This window comes from Culex pipiens, unplaced genomic scaffold (assembly GCF_016801865.2).
Source record: "Culex pipiens pallens isolate TS unplaced genomic scaffold, TS_CPP_V2 Cpp_Un0065, whole genome shotgun sequence".
NCBI classification, from domain to species: Eukaryota; Metazoa; Arthropoda; class Insecta; order Diptera; family Culicidae; genus Culex; species Culex pipiens.
In genome coordinates, this window is record NW_026292882.1 from 15,833 (window position 1) to 31,636 (window position 15,804).

Consider the following 15,804-nt stretch of genomic DNA (forward strand, 5'->3'; position numbering starts at 1 on the left):
GGTGTGTGGTTGGGGGTGTTGGGTTGTGGGGGTTGGTTGTGGGTTGGTGGGTGTGGGGTGGTGGGTGGTTGTGTTGTGGGTTGTTGGTTTGGGGTGGTGGTTGGGGGTGGTTGGTGTTGTGTGGGTTGGGTGGGGTTGTTGTGTTGGGTGTGGTGTTGGGGTGGTTGGGGTGGGGGTGGGTTGGTTGTTGGGGTGGGTTGTGGGTTGTTGGTGGTGGTGTGTTGGGGTGGGTGTTGGTGTTGGTGGGTTGTTGGGGTGTGGTGGTGTTGGTTGTGGGGGTGTGGTTTGTGTGGGGGTTGTGGTGTTGTTGGTGGTGGTGGGGTGGGTGTTGGGTTGTGGGTTGTGTGGGGTGGGTGTTGGTGTTGTGGTGGGGTGTGGTGGTTGTGGTTGGGGGTGTGTGGGGTGGTGGGGTTGTTGGTGTGGGGTGGGGGGGTGGTGGGTTTGTGTGTGGTGGTGGGTGTGGGGTGGGTGTGGGTGTGGTTGGGTGGTTGTGGGTGTGTGGGTTGGTTGGGGTGGGGTGTTGTGTGGTGTGGGGTGTTGGTGGTGTGGTGGTTTTGTGGTGGTTTGGTGTGGTGTGTGGGTGTGGTTGTGGGGTTTGTTGGTGGTGGGGGGTGGTTTGGTGGGTTTTGGGTGGGTGTGGTGGTGGTGTTTGTGTGTTGGTGGTTGTTGGGTGTTGGGGGGGTGGTTGGGTGTGGGTGGTTGTGGGTTTGTGGGGTGTGGTGTGTTGTGGGGGTGTGGTGGGTTGTGTGGGGGGGTGGGGGGTTGGGTGGTTGGTTGTGTGGTGGTGTTTGTGGTGGTGGGTGTGGTGTTGTTGTGGGGTGGGTTTGTGTGGTTGTGGTGGGTGTGTTTTGTGGTGTTGGTGGGGGGGTGTGTGTTGGTGGGGTTTGTGGGTGGGGGTGTGGGTGTGGGGTGGTTGTTTTGGTGGGGTGGGTGGTGGGTTGTGGGTGGTTGGGTGGTGTGTTTGGGTGGTGTGGGGGTTGTGGGTGGTTGGGTGGTGGTGTTGTTGGGTGGTGTTGGGTGTGGTGGTTGTGGTTGTTTGTGGTGGTTGTGGGGTTGTGGGTGTTGTTGGTTGGGGGTGGGTGGGTGTGGTTTTTGTGGGTTGGGGTTGTGGGTTTGTGGGTGGGGTTGTGGGTGGGGGTTGTTTGGTGGGTTGTGGTGTTTGTTGTGGGTTGGGGGTTGTGGGTGTTTTTGGGTTGGTGGGTGTGGTTTTGGTGTGTGGTGGGGGTGGGTGGTTGTGGGTGTGGGTTGGGGTGTTGTGGGGGTGGTTGTTGGGTGTTGTGTTGTTTGGTTGTGGGTTGTGTGTGGGTTGTTGGGGGTGTGGGGGTGGGGGGTGTTGGGTGTGGGGTGTGGGGTTGGGGGGTGGTTTGGTTGTGGGGTTTGGGGTGTGTGGTGGGTTGTGGGTGGGGGTGTTGGGTTGGGGTGTGTTGGGTGGGGTGGTGGTGTGTTGGTGTGGGTGTTGGTTGGGTTGTTGGGTGTGGTTGGGTGTGGTGGGGTTGGTGGGTGTGTGGTTGTTGGGGTTTGTGTGTTGGGGGTGTGTTGGTGTGGGTGTTTGTGGGTTGGGGTGTTTGTGGGTGTGGGTGGGGTTGTGGTGTGGGTGTGGGTTGTGTGGTGGGGTGTGGGGGGTTTGTGGGGTGGTGTGTTGGGTGTTGGTTGTTTGTGTGGGGTTGTGTGGTGGTTGGGGTGTTTTGTTGTGTTTTGGGTTGGGGGTTGGGGGTGTGTGGTTGTGTGGTTGTTGGTGTTGTTGTGTGGGGGGTTTGGGTTGGTTGGTGTTGTTGTTGGTTGTTTTGTTGGGTGGTGGTTGGTGTGTTTTGGGTGGTGTGTTGGTTGTGGGTGGTGTGGTTGTGGTGGGTTGGGGGTGGTGGTGGTGGTTGTGGGTTGGGTGTGGGGGGTTGTGTTGGTGTGTTGGTGGGGTGTTTGGGTTGTGGGGTGTGTTTGTGTGGTTTGTTGGGTTGGGTGTTTGGTTTTTGTGTTGTTGGGTGGTTGGGGGGTTTGGGGGTGGGTTGGTTGTGTTGGGTGGGGTGGTGGTTGTGGGGGTGGGTGGGTTTGGGGGGTTTTGTGTTTGTGGTTGTTTGTGTTTGGTGGTGGGGGTGGTTGTGGGGGGTGGTGTGGGGGTTTGGTGTGTGGGGGTTGTGTTTGGGTTGTGTGGTTGTTGGTTGTTTGTTGGGTTTGTGGGTTGTTGTTTGTTGGGGTGGTGTGTGGGGGGTTGTGGTTGGGTGGGGTTTGTGTGGGGTTGGTTGGGGTTTGTTGGGGGGTGGGTTGGGTTGGTTGGTGTTTGGTGGTGGGGTGTGGGTGTTGGGGTGGTGGTTGTGGGGGTTGGGGTGTGGTTTTGTGGGTTGTTGGTGTGGGTGTTTTGTTGGTTGGGTGGTTTGGTGTTGGTGTTTGTGGTTGTGGGTGTTGTTTTGGTTGTTTGTTTTTGGTGGTGTGTGGTGTTGGGGTTGGTGGGTGTTGTTGGTTGTGTGTTTGTTGGGGTGTGTTGTTGTTTGTGTTGGTGTGGGGGTTTGTGGGGTGTGGTGTGGGTGGGGTTGGTGGTTGTGTGGGTTGGTGGGTGTTGGTGTTTGTGGTTGTGGGTGGTGTGGGGTGTTGTGTGGTGGTGGTTTGGGTTGGTTTGGTGTGGGGTGTGTGGGTGTTGGTGTTTGTTGTGTTTTTGGGGGTGTGGTGGGTTGGGTGTTTGTTGGGTGTTGTGGGTGTTTGTTTTTGGGTGGGGTTGTGTTGGGTTTGTGGTGTTTGTGGTGGGTTTTGTGTGTGGTTGTGGGTTGGGTGGTGGGGTGTGGGTTTGTTTGGGTTTGGTGTGTGGGGTGTGGGTGTGGTTGTGGTTTGGTGGTGTTGTGGTGTGTGGGGTGGTGTTTGTTTGGGTGTTGGTTGTTTTGGTTGGGTGTTGGTGGGTTGGTGGTTTGGTGTTGGGTGTTTGTGTGTGTTGGTGTTGTGGGGTTGGTGTGTTGTTGGGTGGTGTGGTGTGGGGTGTTTGTGGGTGTGGGTGTGGTTGGTGGTTTGGGGTGGGTGTGGGTGTTGTTGGTGGGTGGTGTGGTGGGTGTTGGTTTGTGTGGGTGTTGGTGGGTGGTGTGGGGGGGTGTTTGGGTGTTGGGGTTGTTGGGTGTGGTTGGTTTGGGGTGTGTTGGGGTTGTGGTGGTGTGGTGTTGTTGTTGGTGTGGTTGGGGTGTGGGGGTTGTTTGGTGGTGGTTGGTTGGTGTTTGGGGTTTGGGTGGTGGTGTGTGTTGGTGTTGGGTGGGTTGGTGGTGGGGGTGGTGTGTTTGGTGGTGTGTGGGTGTGTTGGGGTTTGGGTGGGGTGTGTTGGTGGTGGGTGGTTTGTGGGTGGGTGGTGTGGTTTGTTGGTGTGTGTTGTGGGTTGGTGTGGTTGGGTTGGGTGTGGTTGGTGTTGGTGGTTTGGGTTTGTGTGTGTGGGTGTTGGTGGTTGGTTGTGTTGTTGGGGTGGTGGGTTGTGGTGTGGTGGGTTTGGTGGTGTGTTGGGTTGTGGGGGTGGTGGGGTTTGGGTGGTGGTGGGTTGTGGGGTTGTTTGTGGTGTTGGGTGGGTGTTGGTTGTGTTGGGTTGGTTGGGGGTGGTGTTGTGGGTGGGTGTTTGTGTGGGTTGGGGTGTGGGGGTGGTGGGTTGGGGTGGTTGTTTTGGGTGGTGGGTTGTGGTGGTGTTTGGGTGGGGTGGGGTTGGTGGGTGTGGGGTGGGGTTTGGTGTTGTGGGGTGGTGTGGTGTTGGTTGGGTGGTTGTTGGGTGTGGGGGGTGGTTGTGTTGGTGTTTGTGTGTGGGTGGTGGTTTTGGTGTTGGTGGTTGGTTGGTGTTGTTGTGGTGTTGGGTGGGTTGGTTTGTGGTGTGTTGTTGGTGGGTGGTTGGTGGGGTGTGGTGTTTGTGTGGTGGGTTGTTTGGGTGTTGGTTGTTGGGTTGTGGTTGTTGGGTGGTGTTGTGTTGGTGGTGTTTGTGGTGTTGGTGGGTGTTGGTTGGTGGTGGGGTGTTGTGGGTTGTTGGGTGTTGTGTTGGTGGTGTGGGTGTTGGGGGTTGGGTGGGTTGTTGTGGGTGGGTGTTGGGTGTTGGGGGGTTTGTGTGGTTGGTTGGGGTGTGGTTTGTGTGGTGTTGTGTTGTTGGTGTTTGTTGGGGTGGTGGGTTTTGGTGGTTGTGTGGGTGGGTGGTGGTTTGGTGTGTTTGTTGGTGTGGGTTGTTGGGGTTGTGGTGTTGGGGTGGGTGGTTGGTGTTGTGGTGGTTTTTGGGTGTTTGTGGTGGTTGTGTGGTGTTGGGGTGGTGTTTGGGGTGGTTGGGTGGTGTTTGGGTGTGGGGTTTGTGTGTTGGGTGGTGGGTGTTGGGGGGTGGTGTTGTTGGGGTTGGTGGTTTGTGGTGGGGTGTGGTTGGTTTGGTGGGTTGTTGGGTGTGTGGTGTTTGTGTTGGTTGGGTGTGGTGTTGGTGGGGTGGTTGGGGGTGTTTGTTGTGGTGTTGTGGGTGTGGGTGTTGTTGGGGGGTTGTGTTTGTTGGGGTTGGGGTGTGTTGGTGGTGTTGGTTTTGTGGTTGGTGGTTGTTGGTGGGGGTTGTTGGGTGTTGGGGTGTTGGGTGTTGTGGTGTTTGGGGTTGTTGGGGTTGGTGGGTGTGGGTTGTTGTGGTGTTGTGTTTGGGTTGGTGGGGTTGTGGGTGTTGTTGGGGTTTTGTGGGGTGGTGTGTTGGGGTTGTGTGGGTGTTGGTGTTGGTGTGGGGGTGTTGGGTTGTGGTGGTTGTGTTGGTGGGGGTGTTGGTGGGGTTGTTGGTGTTGTGTGGGTGTGGTGGTGTTGGTGGGTGGTGGTGGTGTTGGGTGTTGGGGGTTGTGGGTGGTGTGGGGGTTGGTGTGGTTGTGGGTGTGGGGTTGTGGTTTGGGTTGTGGGTGTTGTGTTGGTGGTGGGGGGTGTTGGTGTTTGTTGTGGGTGTTGGTGGTTTGTGGGTGTGTTGGGTGGTGTGGTGTTGTGGTTGTGTGGGTGTGTTTTGGTTGTGGTGTGGGTGTGTGGTGGTGTTGGGGGTTGGGTGTGTTTGGTGTGTTGTGGGTGTTGGGGTGTTGGTTGTGGTTGGGGGTGTTGGGTGGTGTTGTGTGGGGTGTTGGGTGTTGGGGTTTGTGGGTTGTTGTGGTGGGGTGTTGTGGTTGTGGGTGTTTGTTGTGGTGGTGTTGGTGGTGTTGGGTGTTGGTTGTGTGGTGTGGGGGTTGGTGGGTGTGGGTTTGTGTTGGGTGTTTGGGTTGGTGGGGGTGGTTGGGGTTGTTGGTTGGGTGTTGGGGTGTGTTGTGGTTTGTTGGGTGGTTGGTGGTGGGTTGGTTGTTGGTGTTGGGGTTTGGTGTGGGTGTTGGTGTGGGGTGGTTGGTGTTGGTTGGGTGTGTTGGTTGGTGGGTTGTTGGGGTGGGGTGGTGTTGGGTTGTTGTGTGTTGGGGTGTTGGTGGGGTTTGTTGGTTTGTGGTTGTGTGGGGTTTGGTTGGGGGTTGGTGTGTGTTGGGTGGGTTGGGTTGTGTGGGTGGTTGGTGGGTTGTGTGTTGGGGTTGTTGGTGTTGGGGTGGTGTTGTGTTGTGGTGTTGGGGTGTGGTGGTGGTTTGTGGTGTTGTGTGTGGGTGTTGGTGGTGTTGGGTTTGGTGGTGGGTGGTTGTGGTTGTGTGTGGGGTGTTGGTGTTGTGTGGTGTGGTGGTGTTGGGGTGGTTTGGTGTTGGTTGTTGGTGGGTGGGTTGTTGTGGGTGTTTGGTGTTGGTGTGTTTGGGTGTTGGTGGTTGTGGTTGGGTGTTGTTGTTTGGGGTGTTGTGTTGGTGGTGTGGGGTGTTGGTTGGTGGGGTTGTTGGGGTGTTGTGGGTTGTTGGTGGTTGGGTGGTGTGGGTGTTGTGGGTGTGGTTGTTGGGGTGTGTTGGGGGTTGTTGTGGTTGTGGGTTGGTTGGTTGGTTGTTGGGTGGGTGGTTGTTGGTGTGTTGTGGTTTGTGGGGTGTGTTTGGTGTTGGGTGTGTGTTTGGGTTGGTGGTGTTGTGTGGGGTGTTGTGGTTGTGTGTGGTGTGGGTTGGTGGGTGGTGGTTTTTGGTTTGTGGGTGTTGTTGGTTTGTGTGGTGGGGTGGTTGTTTGGTGGTGTTTGGGTTGTGGGTTGTTGGGGTTTTGTGGGTGTTTGGTGGTGTGGTGTTTTGTTGTGTTGGTGGTTGTTTGGTTGTGGTGTTGGTGGTGGTTGTTTTTGTGGTGTGTGGTTGGGTTGTTGGTGTGGGGTGTTGGTTGTGGTGTGGTGGGGTTGTTGGTTGGGGTGTTGTGGGGTTGTTGTTGGGTGTTGGTGGTTGTTTGGTGGTTGTGTTGTTGTGGGTGTTGGGTGTTGGTGGTGTTGTGGTTGGGTTTGGTGTGGTTTGTGTTGGGTTGTTGGGTGTTTTGGTTGTTGTTTGTGGTTGGTGTGTTTGGGGTGGTTTGGTGGGGTGTTGTTGTGGTGGGGTTGTTGGTGGTTGGTTGGTTGTTGGTGGTTTTGGGGTGGGTGTTGTGGGTGTGGTGTGGTTGGTTTGGGTTGTTGGTTGTTGGGTGGGGTGTTGTGGTTTTGGTGGGTGTTGGGTTGTGTTTGGTGTTTGGTGGTGTGTGGGGTGGTGTGGTGTTGTGGTGTTGGTTGTGGGTTGTTGGTGGTGGGTGTTTGTTGGTTGTTGGGTGTGTTGTGGGGTGTTGTGGTGTTGGTTGTTGGGGTGTGGTTGTGTTGTGGGGGGTTGGTGGTGTTTGTTTGTGGTTGTGTGGTTTTGTGGTGTTGTGGTGTTGTGTTGGGGTGGTTGTGGGTGGGGTGGTGTTGGGTTGTTGGGTGTTGGTGTGGGTTGGGTTGTTGTGTTGTTTTGTGTTGTGGGTGTTTGGTGGTGTTGTGGTGTGGTTTGTTGGTGTTGTGTGGGTGTGTTTGTGGTTTGGGTTTGTGGTGTGTTGGGTGTGTGGTGTTGGGGTGGTTTGGTGTTGTGTTGGGGTTTGGTGTTGGGTGTTGGGTGTTGGTGTTTTGTGTGTTGTGGGGGTTGTGGGGTGTTGGGTTGGTTGGGGTGTTTGTGTTGGTTTGTGGTGTTGTGTTGTTGGGTGGGTTTTGGGGTGTTGTGGGTGTGGTGGGTGTTGGGTGGGTTTGTTTGTGGTTGTGTGTGGTTGTTGGGGTTTGTGGGTTGGTGTTGGGTTGTGTGGGGGTTGTGGGTGTGTTGGGTGTGGGTTGGGGGTGGTGTTGTTGGGTTTGGGTGTGTTGGGGGTTGGTGTTGGGGTGGGTGTGGTTGGTGGTGTTGTGTGGGTTGTTTGGGTGTGGTTGTTGTTGGGGGTGTTGTTTGGGTTGTTGGTGTGTGGGTTGTTGTGGTGGGTTTGTTGTGGGTTGTGTTGGGTTTGTTGGTGGTTGGGTGTTGGGTGTTGGTTGTGGGTTGTTTTGGGTGTGGGTTGTTGGGTTGGTGTTGGGGGTTTGGGTTGGTGTTGTGGGTGTTGTGGGGTTGGGTGTGTTGGGGGTTGTTGGGGTTGGTTGGGTGGTGTTGGGTGGGGTGTTGGTGTGGTGGTTGGGTTGTGTTGGTGGTGTGGGTTGTTGGGGTGGTTGGGGTTGGTGTTTGTGGTTGGGTGTTGGTGGTGTTGGGTTGTGGTGGGGTGTGGTTGGTTGTGGTGTTTTGGGTGGGGTGTGTTGGGTTGGTTGGGTTGTTGTGGGTGTTGGGTGTGGGTGTGTTGGGTGTGTTGGGGGGTTGTGTTGGGTTTTGGTGTGGTTTGGGTGTTTGGGTGTTTGTTGGGTTGGTGGGTGTTGGTGTTGGGTTGTGGGTTTGTTGGTGTGTGGGTTGTGTGGGGTGTGGTGTTGGGTGTTGGTTGTTGGGGTGTTGGGTGTTTGTGGTTGTTGGTGTTGTTGGGGTGTTGTTGTGGGTTGGTGTTTGTTGGTTGGGTGGTTGTGTTGGTGTGTGGGGTGTTGTGTTTGTTGTGGTTGTGGTTGTGTTGGGGTGTTGGGGTTGTGGGGTGTTTGGTGTTGGGTGTGTGGGGTGTTGTGGTGTTGGTGGGTTGTGTGTGGTTGTTGGGGTGTTGGGGGTGTTGGTGGTGTGGGTTTTGGGGTTGTGGGGGTTGTTGTGTTGGTGGGTTGGGGTGTGGTGTTGGTGGTGTTGGGTTGTTGGGTGGTTTTTGGTGTGGGGTGTTGGGGTGTTGTGTGGGGTGTGTGGGTGTGTGGTTTTGTTTGGGTGTGGTGGTGTTGGGGTTGTTGGGTTGTTGGGGTGTTGGGTGGTTGTTGGGTGTTGTTGTGGTGTGTGGGTGTTGTGGTGTTGGTGGTGTGTGGGTGTGTTGGGGTGGTGGTTTGGGGTGGTGGGTGTTGGTTGGGGGTTGGGGGTGTGGGTGTGGGGTTGTGGTGTGTGTGGTGTGGGGGTGTGTTGGTGTGGTGGGTGTGTTGGGGTGGTGGGGTGTTGTGGGGTGTTGGGTGGGTGGTGTGTTGGGGGTGGTGGGGTGTGTGGGTGGTGTGTTTGGGGGTTGGGTTGGTTGTGGGTGTTGGTTTGTGTGTGGGTGGTGGGGTGTTGTGGTTGTGGGTTTGTGGGTTTGGTTGGTGGGGGTGGTTGGGTTGTGTGGGTGTTTGTGGGGTGGGTGTTGGTGGTGTTGGGGTGGTGGGGTGGTTGGTGGGTTGGGGTGTTGTGGGTGTGGGTTTGGGTGGTGTGGTTGGTGTGGGGTTGTGGTGGGTGGGTTGGTTGTTGGGGTGGGGGTGTTGGGGGGTTTGTGGTTGGGTGTGGTGGGTGTTGTGGGTTGTTTGGGTGGTTGGGTGTGGGTGGTGTGTTGGTGGTTGGGTGGGGTGGGTGTTGGGGTGGTTGGTGGGTGGGTGTTGGGGGGGTGGTGGTGGGGTGTGGTGGGTTGGGGTGTTGTGGTGTTGGTGTGGGGTGGGTGGTGGTGTTGGGTGGTGTTGGGGTGGGGGGTTTGGGTGTGTTGTGGTGTTGGTGGTTGGTGGTTTGGGGTGGGGTGTGGTGTGTTTGGGTGGGGTGTGGGTTGGTGGGGGTGTGGTTGTTGTGGGTGGTGGGGTGTTGGGGGGGGTGGTGGGTGGGGTGTGTGGGGTGTTGGGGGTGGGGTGGTGGGTTGGGGTGGGTGGGGGGTTGTTGGTGGTGTGTGGGGTTGGTGTGGGTGTTGGGTTTGGGTGTTGTGTTGTGTTGGGGGGTGTGTGGGGGGTGGTGGTGGTGGTTTGTTGGGTGTGGTGTGGGTGGTGTTGGGTGTGGTGGTGGTGGGGGTTGGTTTGGGTGGGGTGTTGTGGTGTGGGGGGTGGGTGTTGGTGGGTGGGGTGTTGGTGTGTGGGTTGGTTGGGGGGTGGTGGGGGGTGGGGTTGGGTGGGTGGGGTGGGGTGGGGGGGTGGGGGTGGTGGGGGTGTGGGTGGGTTGGGGGGGTGGGGGTGGGTGGGGGGGGGTGGTGGGTTGTGGTGTTGGGTTGGGGTGGGGGTGGGTGGGTGGGGGGTGGGTGGGGGTGTGGGTGGTGGGGTGGGTGGTGGTTGGTGGTGGGTTGGTTGTGTGGGTGGGGTGGGGTGGTGGTGGGTGGGGGTGGGGTGGGGTGGGTTGGGGTGGGTGGGGGTTGGGGGTGGTGGGGTGGGGGGGTTGTGGGGGGGGGGGGTGGGTGGTTGGGTGGGTGGTGTGGGGGGTGTGGGGGGTGGGGGTTGGTGGGTGGTGGTGTGGGGTTGGGTTGGGTTTGGGGTGTGGGGGGGTTGGGTGGGTGGGGGTTGGGTTGGGGGGTGGGGGTTTGGGTTTGGTGGTTTGTGGTTGGTGTGGGTGTGGGGTTGGGGGGGGGGTTGTGGGGGGGGTGGTTTGGGGTGGGGGTGTTTGGTGTGGTGGGTTTGGGGGGTTGTGGGTGGGGGTGTGGGTTGTGGTGTGGGGTGGGGTGTTGGTTGGGGTGTGGTGGGTGTTTGGGGGTGGGGGGTTGGTGGGGGGGGTTGTGGGGTGTTGGTGTGGGGTTGGTTGGGTGGGGTTGTGGGGGGGGGGTGGTTGGGGTTGTTGGTTTGGTTTTGGGGGGTGGGGTTTGGGTGTGGTGGTTTTGTTGGTTGTGGGTGGGTTTGGGTGGGTTTGTTTGGGTTGGGTGGTGTGGGTTGGGTGGGTTGGTTTGTTGGGGTTGGGGTGGGGGTTTGGGTTGGGTTGTGGGGGTGGGTTTGGGGTTGTGGGGTGTGGGTTGTGGGGTTTTTGGTGGTTGGGGTGGGGTTGTGGGGTGGGGTTTTGTGTTGGTTTGGGGGTTGGTGGGGGTGTGGGTTGGGGGGGTTTGGTGTGTGGGGGTTGGGTGGGGGGGTTTGGGGGTGGGGGTTGGTTTGGGTTTGGTTGGGGGATGGGGTTTGGGGGGTGGTGGGTTTGGGGTTGTGTGGTGGTTTGGGGTTTGGGTTGGGTTTGTGTTGGGTTGGTGGGGTTTGTGGTTGGGTGGGTTGTGTGTTTGGGGGTTTGGGTGGTGTGGGGTGTGGTGGGGTGTGGGTTTGTTGTGTGGTTTGGTGGTGTTGGGTTGGTGGGGGGTTGGGTGGGGTGTTTTGGGTGGGGTGTTGTTTGGGGGGTTGGGTTGGGTTGGTGGGGTGGGGTTTTGGTGGTTTGTTTGGGTTGGGGTTTGTGGGTGGTTTGGGGTGGTGTGGAGTGGGGGTGGGGTTGTTTGGGTTTGGGTTTTTGTTGTGGTGTTTTTTGGTGTGGTGGTTGGGTTGTGGGGGTGTTTGGGTTGGTTTGTTGTTTGGGTGGTTTGGTGGTTTTGGTGTTTTGGGTGGGGGTGGTGGGGTGGGTTTGGGGTGTGGTGGTTGTTGGGTTGTGGTTTTGGGGTGGTTGGTTGTTGGGTGGGTTGGGGTGGTGTGTGGGTGGGGGTTGGGGGGGGTTTTGTGGTGTGTTGGTTTGTTGTTGGTGTTTGGGTTGGGTGGGTGTGTTGGGGTGGTTGTGTGGTGTGGTGTTGGTGGGGGTGTGGTGGGGGGTGGTGGTTGGGGGGTGTGGGGGGGTTTTGGGTGGTGGTTGGTGGTGGTGGGGTTGGGGGGGTTGTGGTTTGGGGTGGGTGGTGGTTGGTGGTGGGTTTGTGGGTTTGGGGGGGTTGTGTGTGTGGTTTGTTTGGTGTTGTGTGGGGTGGTGGGGTTGTGGTGGGTGGTGTGGGGGTTGTGTGGGGGTTGTGTGGGTGGTTGTGTGGGTGTGGTGGGTGGGGTGTGGTGGGGGGGGGGGGTTGTGGGGGGGGTGGTGGGGGTTGTGTGGGTGTGGTGTGGGGTTGGGTTGGTGGGTGGTGTGGGGTTTGGGGGGTTGGGGGGGGGGGGGGGTGGGGGGGTGGGTGTGGGGGGTGGGGGGTGGTGGGGGGGGGTTTGGTGTGGGTTGGTGTTTGGGTGTGGTGGGTTGTTTTGGTTTGGGTTGTGGGGGGGGTTTGGTGGGGTGGGGGTTGTGGGGGGCGTGGGGGGGTTGGGGGGGGGGGTGGGGTGGGGGGGGTTTGGGGTGTGTGTTTTGTTTGTGGTTGGTGTTGGGTGTTGTGGGTGGGGTTTGGGTGTGTTGGGTGTGGGGGGTTGGGGGGGTGGGTTGGTTGTGGGGGGGTTTGGGGGGTTGGGGTGGGTTTGTGTGTGGGGGTGTGGGGGGGGTTGTTGGTGGGTTGTGTGGGGTTTGGGGGGTGGGGGGTTTGGGTGGGTGGTGTGTGGGTGTTGGGTTTGGGGTGTGTGGTTGGGGGTTGGGGGGTGGGTTTGGTTGGGGTTTGGTGGGGGGGGGTGGGGGTGGGGTGTGGGGGGGGGGGGGGGGGGGGGGGGGTGGGGGGGTGGGGGTTGGGGTTTTGGGTGGGTGGTGTGGGTGGGGGGGGGTGTTGGGTGGGGTGGTGGGTTTTTTTGGTGTTGTTGGGGGGGTGGTTGGGTGGGGGGGGGTGGGTGGGTGGGGGGGGGGGGGGTGGTTGGTTGGTTTGGGGGTTTGTTGTGGGGGTGGGGGGGTTGGGGGGGGTGGGGTGGTGGTGTTTGGGGGTTGTTTTTGGGTGGGGTTTTTTTTTTTTGGTGGGTTGGTGGTTTGTTGTGGTTGGTGTGTGTGGGTTTTTTGGGTTGTGGGGGTGGTGTTGGGTGGGGGGTGTGGGGTGGGGGTTTTGGGGGGTGTTGTTGGGGGTTGGTGTGGGGGTGTGGGGGGGGGGTTTTGGTGTTTGGGGGGGTTGGGGGGAGGGTGTGTGTGGTTGGGTTGGGTTGTGGGTGGTTGGGGGGGGTGGGTGTTGGGGGGGGGGTGGGGGGTTGTGGTTGGTGGGGGGGGGTTTGTTTTTTTTTTGGTTTGGTGGTTTGTGGGGGGGTTGGTGGGGGGGGTGTTTTGGTGGGGGTTTGGTGGGGTGGGTGGGTGGTGGGGGGGGATTTTGGGGGGGGGTGTGGGGGGGGGGGGGTGGGGGGGGATTTTTGTGGTGTGGGTTGGTTTGGGGGTGGGTGGGGGGGTGGGTGGGGGGGGGTGTTTGGTGTTGTGGTGGTTGGTGTGGTGGGGGGTTTGTGTGGGGGGTGTTTGTTTGGGGGTGTTTTTTTTTGGGTGGGGGGTGTGGGGGGGGGGGTATTTGGGGTGTGGGGGGGGTTTGGGTGGGTGTGTGGGTGGTTTGTGGTGGGGTTTGTGTGGGTTGGGGTGGTGTGGGGGTGGTGTGTGTTTGTGTGTTGGGGGGTGGTGGGGGTGGTGGTGTTGGTGGTGTGGTTGGGGGTGTGGGGGTGTGGTGGTGGGTGGGGTGGGTGTGGTTTGGGTGTGTGGTTGGTTTGAGGTGGGGTGGGTGGGTGGTGTTGTGTGGGTTTGGGGGGTTGGGTGGGTGGGGTGTTGGGGGGGTTGTGGGTTGGGGTTGTGTTTGGGGGTTGGGGGTTGTTTGTTGTTTTGTGTTGGTTGTTGGTGGGAGGGGGGTGGGGTGTGAGTTGGGTTTGGTTAGGGGGTGGGTTTGTGTGTGGTGTTGGATGTGGTGTGTTGGTTGTTTGGATGTTTTTTGTTGGTGGTGTGGGGGGTGTTGGGTGGGTTTGTGTTGGGGGTTGTGTTGTGGGTTGGGGGGTTGTGTGTTGTTGGATGGGGGTTAGTGATTGTTGGTGTATATGGAGGGTGGGTTAGTGGGTGGTGGTTTTTTGGTGGGTGGGGTTGTGATTGGTGGGTTGGTGGATGTGTTTGTGGGGTTTTGTTTGTTTTGGGGTGGTTTGTGTTGGGTGGGGGTGGGTGGGTGAATTGGGATTGATTTGTGTTAAGTTGGGGTGTTAAGTAGTAGGGGGTTGGGGGTGGGTGTGGGTGTTGTGGGGTTATGTGGGTTGTTGAAGGGTGTATGGTTGGGGGGGTGGGGGTGGGGGTAGGGGATGGTGGTTGTGGTGGGTTGTGTGGTGGGGGGGGTGTGAATGTTTGTAGTTGTGTGGATTGTTTGGGTTGGTTGGTGGGGGGGTGGGGTTTTGGAGTGGGTTTGTGGTTTGGGGATGGTGTGTGTGAGGGGAGTGTTTGGGGGTTGTGTGTTTTTTGGTTGTTGTTGGGTTGGGGTGGTGGTGGTGAGAGGTGTGTGTGTGGGGGTGGGAGTTTTGGGGTTTTGGGTGGGGGTGTTGGGTGGGGTTGGGGGGTGTGAGTGTGGGTGGAGGTGGGTGGTGAGGGTGGTTGTGGTTGGGTTTGTGGTTGTGTTGGGTGGGTGGTTTTTTTGGTGGTTGGGTGTTTGGGTGGTGTGGTGTGTGTTGGGTTTGTTGTGTTGGGGTGTTTTGTGGTGGGGGGTGGGGGTGTGGGTTGGGTGGGTGGGTGTGGGGGGGGGTATGGTTGTTGGGTGTTGTGTGTTTGGGTGGGGGGGGTTGTGGGGTGGGGGGGGTGGTTGAGGGGTTTGATGTGGGGGGTTGGGAGTTAGTGGTTTTTTGTTGGTGTTGGTGTTTGGGGGGGGGGGTATGGTGGGTTGGGGGGGTGTTTTTTTGGTGTGGGGTGGGTGGGGGGTGAAGGTGGTGTTGTGTGTATTGGGTGTGTTGAGGTTGTTTGGGTTGGGGGGGGTTGGGGGGGGTTTGGTGTGGAGGTGGTGGGGTGGGTGGGGGTGGGGGTGGTTAAGGGGTGTTGGGTTGGGGGTTGGGTGTGTGTATATGGGTTGGGGTGGTTTGGGTGGTGAGTTTGTTGTTTTTTTTGTTTGTGTTTTGGTGGGGTGGTTGGGGTGTGGGGTGGGTTGGGGGGGGTGTGGGTGGGGGGTTGTGGTGTTGTGTGGTGTGGGGGTGGGTTTGTTATGGTTGGTTGTGTAGGTGGTGTGGTGGGTGGTTTTGTGTGGGTTGGTGATTTTGTAAGGTTGTTTGTTTGTGTGGTGGTGTGTTATTTTTGTTTGTTGAGGTGGTGTTGGGGAGGTGGTTGATGGTAGGGGGATGGTTTGATATTGGGTTGTGGGTTGTGGTGGGTGTGGGGTGGTTGTGGTTGTTTTGTGGGGTGTTTGGGGGTGTTGGGGTGGGGTGGTGGGGGGGTTTGGGGGTGGTTGGGGTTTGGGTTGTGGGGTGGGGGGTGTTGGTGGGTGTGTGTTGTGTGTTTGTGGGGGGGGTTGTGTTGGTGTGGGGGGGGTGTTTGGGTGGGGTTGTGTGGGTTGGGTGGGGGGGGGTGGGTTTGTTGTTGGTGGGGTTGGTGTGGGGGTTTTGTGTGTGGGGGGTTGGGGTTGTGGGGGGGTGTTGGGGGTTTTTTGGGTGGGGGTGTGGGGGGTTGTTTGGTGTGGGTGTTGGTTGGGGGTGGGGGGTGGGGGGGTGGGTGGGTGGTTGTGTTTGGGTGTGGTGTTGTGGGGGGGGGGTGGGTGGTGGGTTGTGGGTGGGGGTGGGGTTGGGGGTGGGTGGGGTGGGGTTGGTTGGGGGGGTGTTTGGGGGGGTGGGTTGGTTTTAGGTTGGGGTTGTGGGGGTGGGGGTGTTGGGGGGGTGGGTTGTTGTGGTTGTGGGGGGGGGGGTGTGGGGTGGGTTGGGGGTGGGGTGTGGGGTTGGGGGTTGGTTGTTGGTTGGGGTGGGTGGTGTGGGGGTGGGGGGTTTTTGGTGTGGGGGTGTGGGTGGTGGGGGGGTGTGGGTGTTTGTGTGGTGGTGTTGGTTTTGGGGTGGTTGTTGTGTGTGTTGGGTGTGTGTGGGTTTGTGTGGGGGTGTTGTGTTGGTTTTGTTGGGGTGTGTGTTTGTTGTGGGTTGTTGGGGGTGGGTTGTGGTTTGGGGTGGGTGGTGGGGTGTTGGGTGTTGTGGGGGGTGGGTTGGGGTGGGTGGGGGGTGGGGTTAGGTGTGTGTTTGGGTGTGTGGTTGGGGGTTTTTTTGTGTGGGGGTTGGTTTTGTTGGGTGGGTTGGGTGGTTGGAGGGTGGGGTGGGGTGTTGTTGTTGTTGTTGTTGTGTGGGGGTGTTTGTGGGGGTGGTGTTTTGGGGGGTTGTGGGGGTGGGGGGTGTTGGGGGTGGGTTGGGTTTTTGTTTTTGTGGGGTTTTTTGGGGGGGTGGGTTGGGGTGGTTTTGTGTTGGGTGTGGTGTGGATGGTTTGTTGGGTGGTGGTGGGGGGGTGTGTGGTTGTTGGTGGTGTTGGGGTGGTGGGGGGGGTGTTGGGTGTGGTGTGGGGTGGGTGGGTGTGTGGGGGGGGGTGGGGGGGGTGATGGGTTGTGTGTTGGTGGTGTGGGTTGTTGGGGGTGTGTTTGTTTGTTGTGTGGTTTGGGGGGGGTTGGGGTTGGGGGTGGTTTGTGTGGGTGTGTGGGGGTGGGTGGGGTGGTGTTTGGGGGGTGGTGTTAGTTGGGGGTGGGTGGTGGGTTGTTTTTTGGGGGGTGGGGTTGGGGGGTGTGTTTGTTGTGGGTGGTTGGTGTGTGGGGTGGGGTGTTGTGTTTGTGGGGTGTGTGGGGGGTTTTTTTTTGGGTGGGGGGTTGGGGTTGTTTGGGGGGTGGGTGGTTTGGTGGTGGGGGTTTTGTGGTGGGGGGGTGGGGGTGGGGTGTGGGGGTTGGTGTTTGTGGGTTGTGTTGTGGGTTTGGTGGTGTTGGTGGTTTGTTGTGGTGTGTGGGGGTGTGTGGGGT

General features: G+C 58.9%; 1 protein-coding gene across 1 annotated transcript; it reads right to left on the minus strand.

Moving 5' to 3' along the window:
* Positions 1-225: 225 nt before the first annotated feature.
* Positions 226-13,886, minus strand: LOC120430938 (mucin-2-like; the record flags this gene model as incomplete). Its single annotated transcript, XM_052711511.1, has 3 exons — positions 226-7,428; positions 7,470-7,559; positions 13,779-13,886. Coding segments are annotated over 3 exons (7,401 nt in total), but the record flags the coding sequence as incomplete, so codon positions are not given.
* Positions 13,887-15,804: the final 1,918 nt, after the last annotated feature.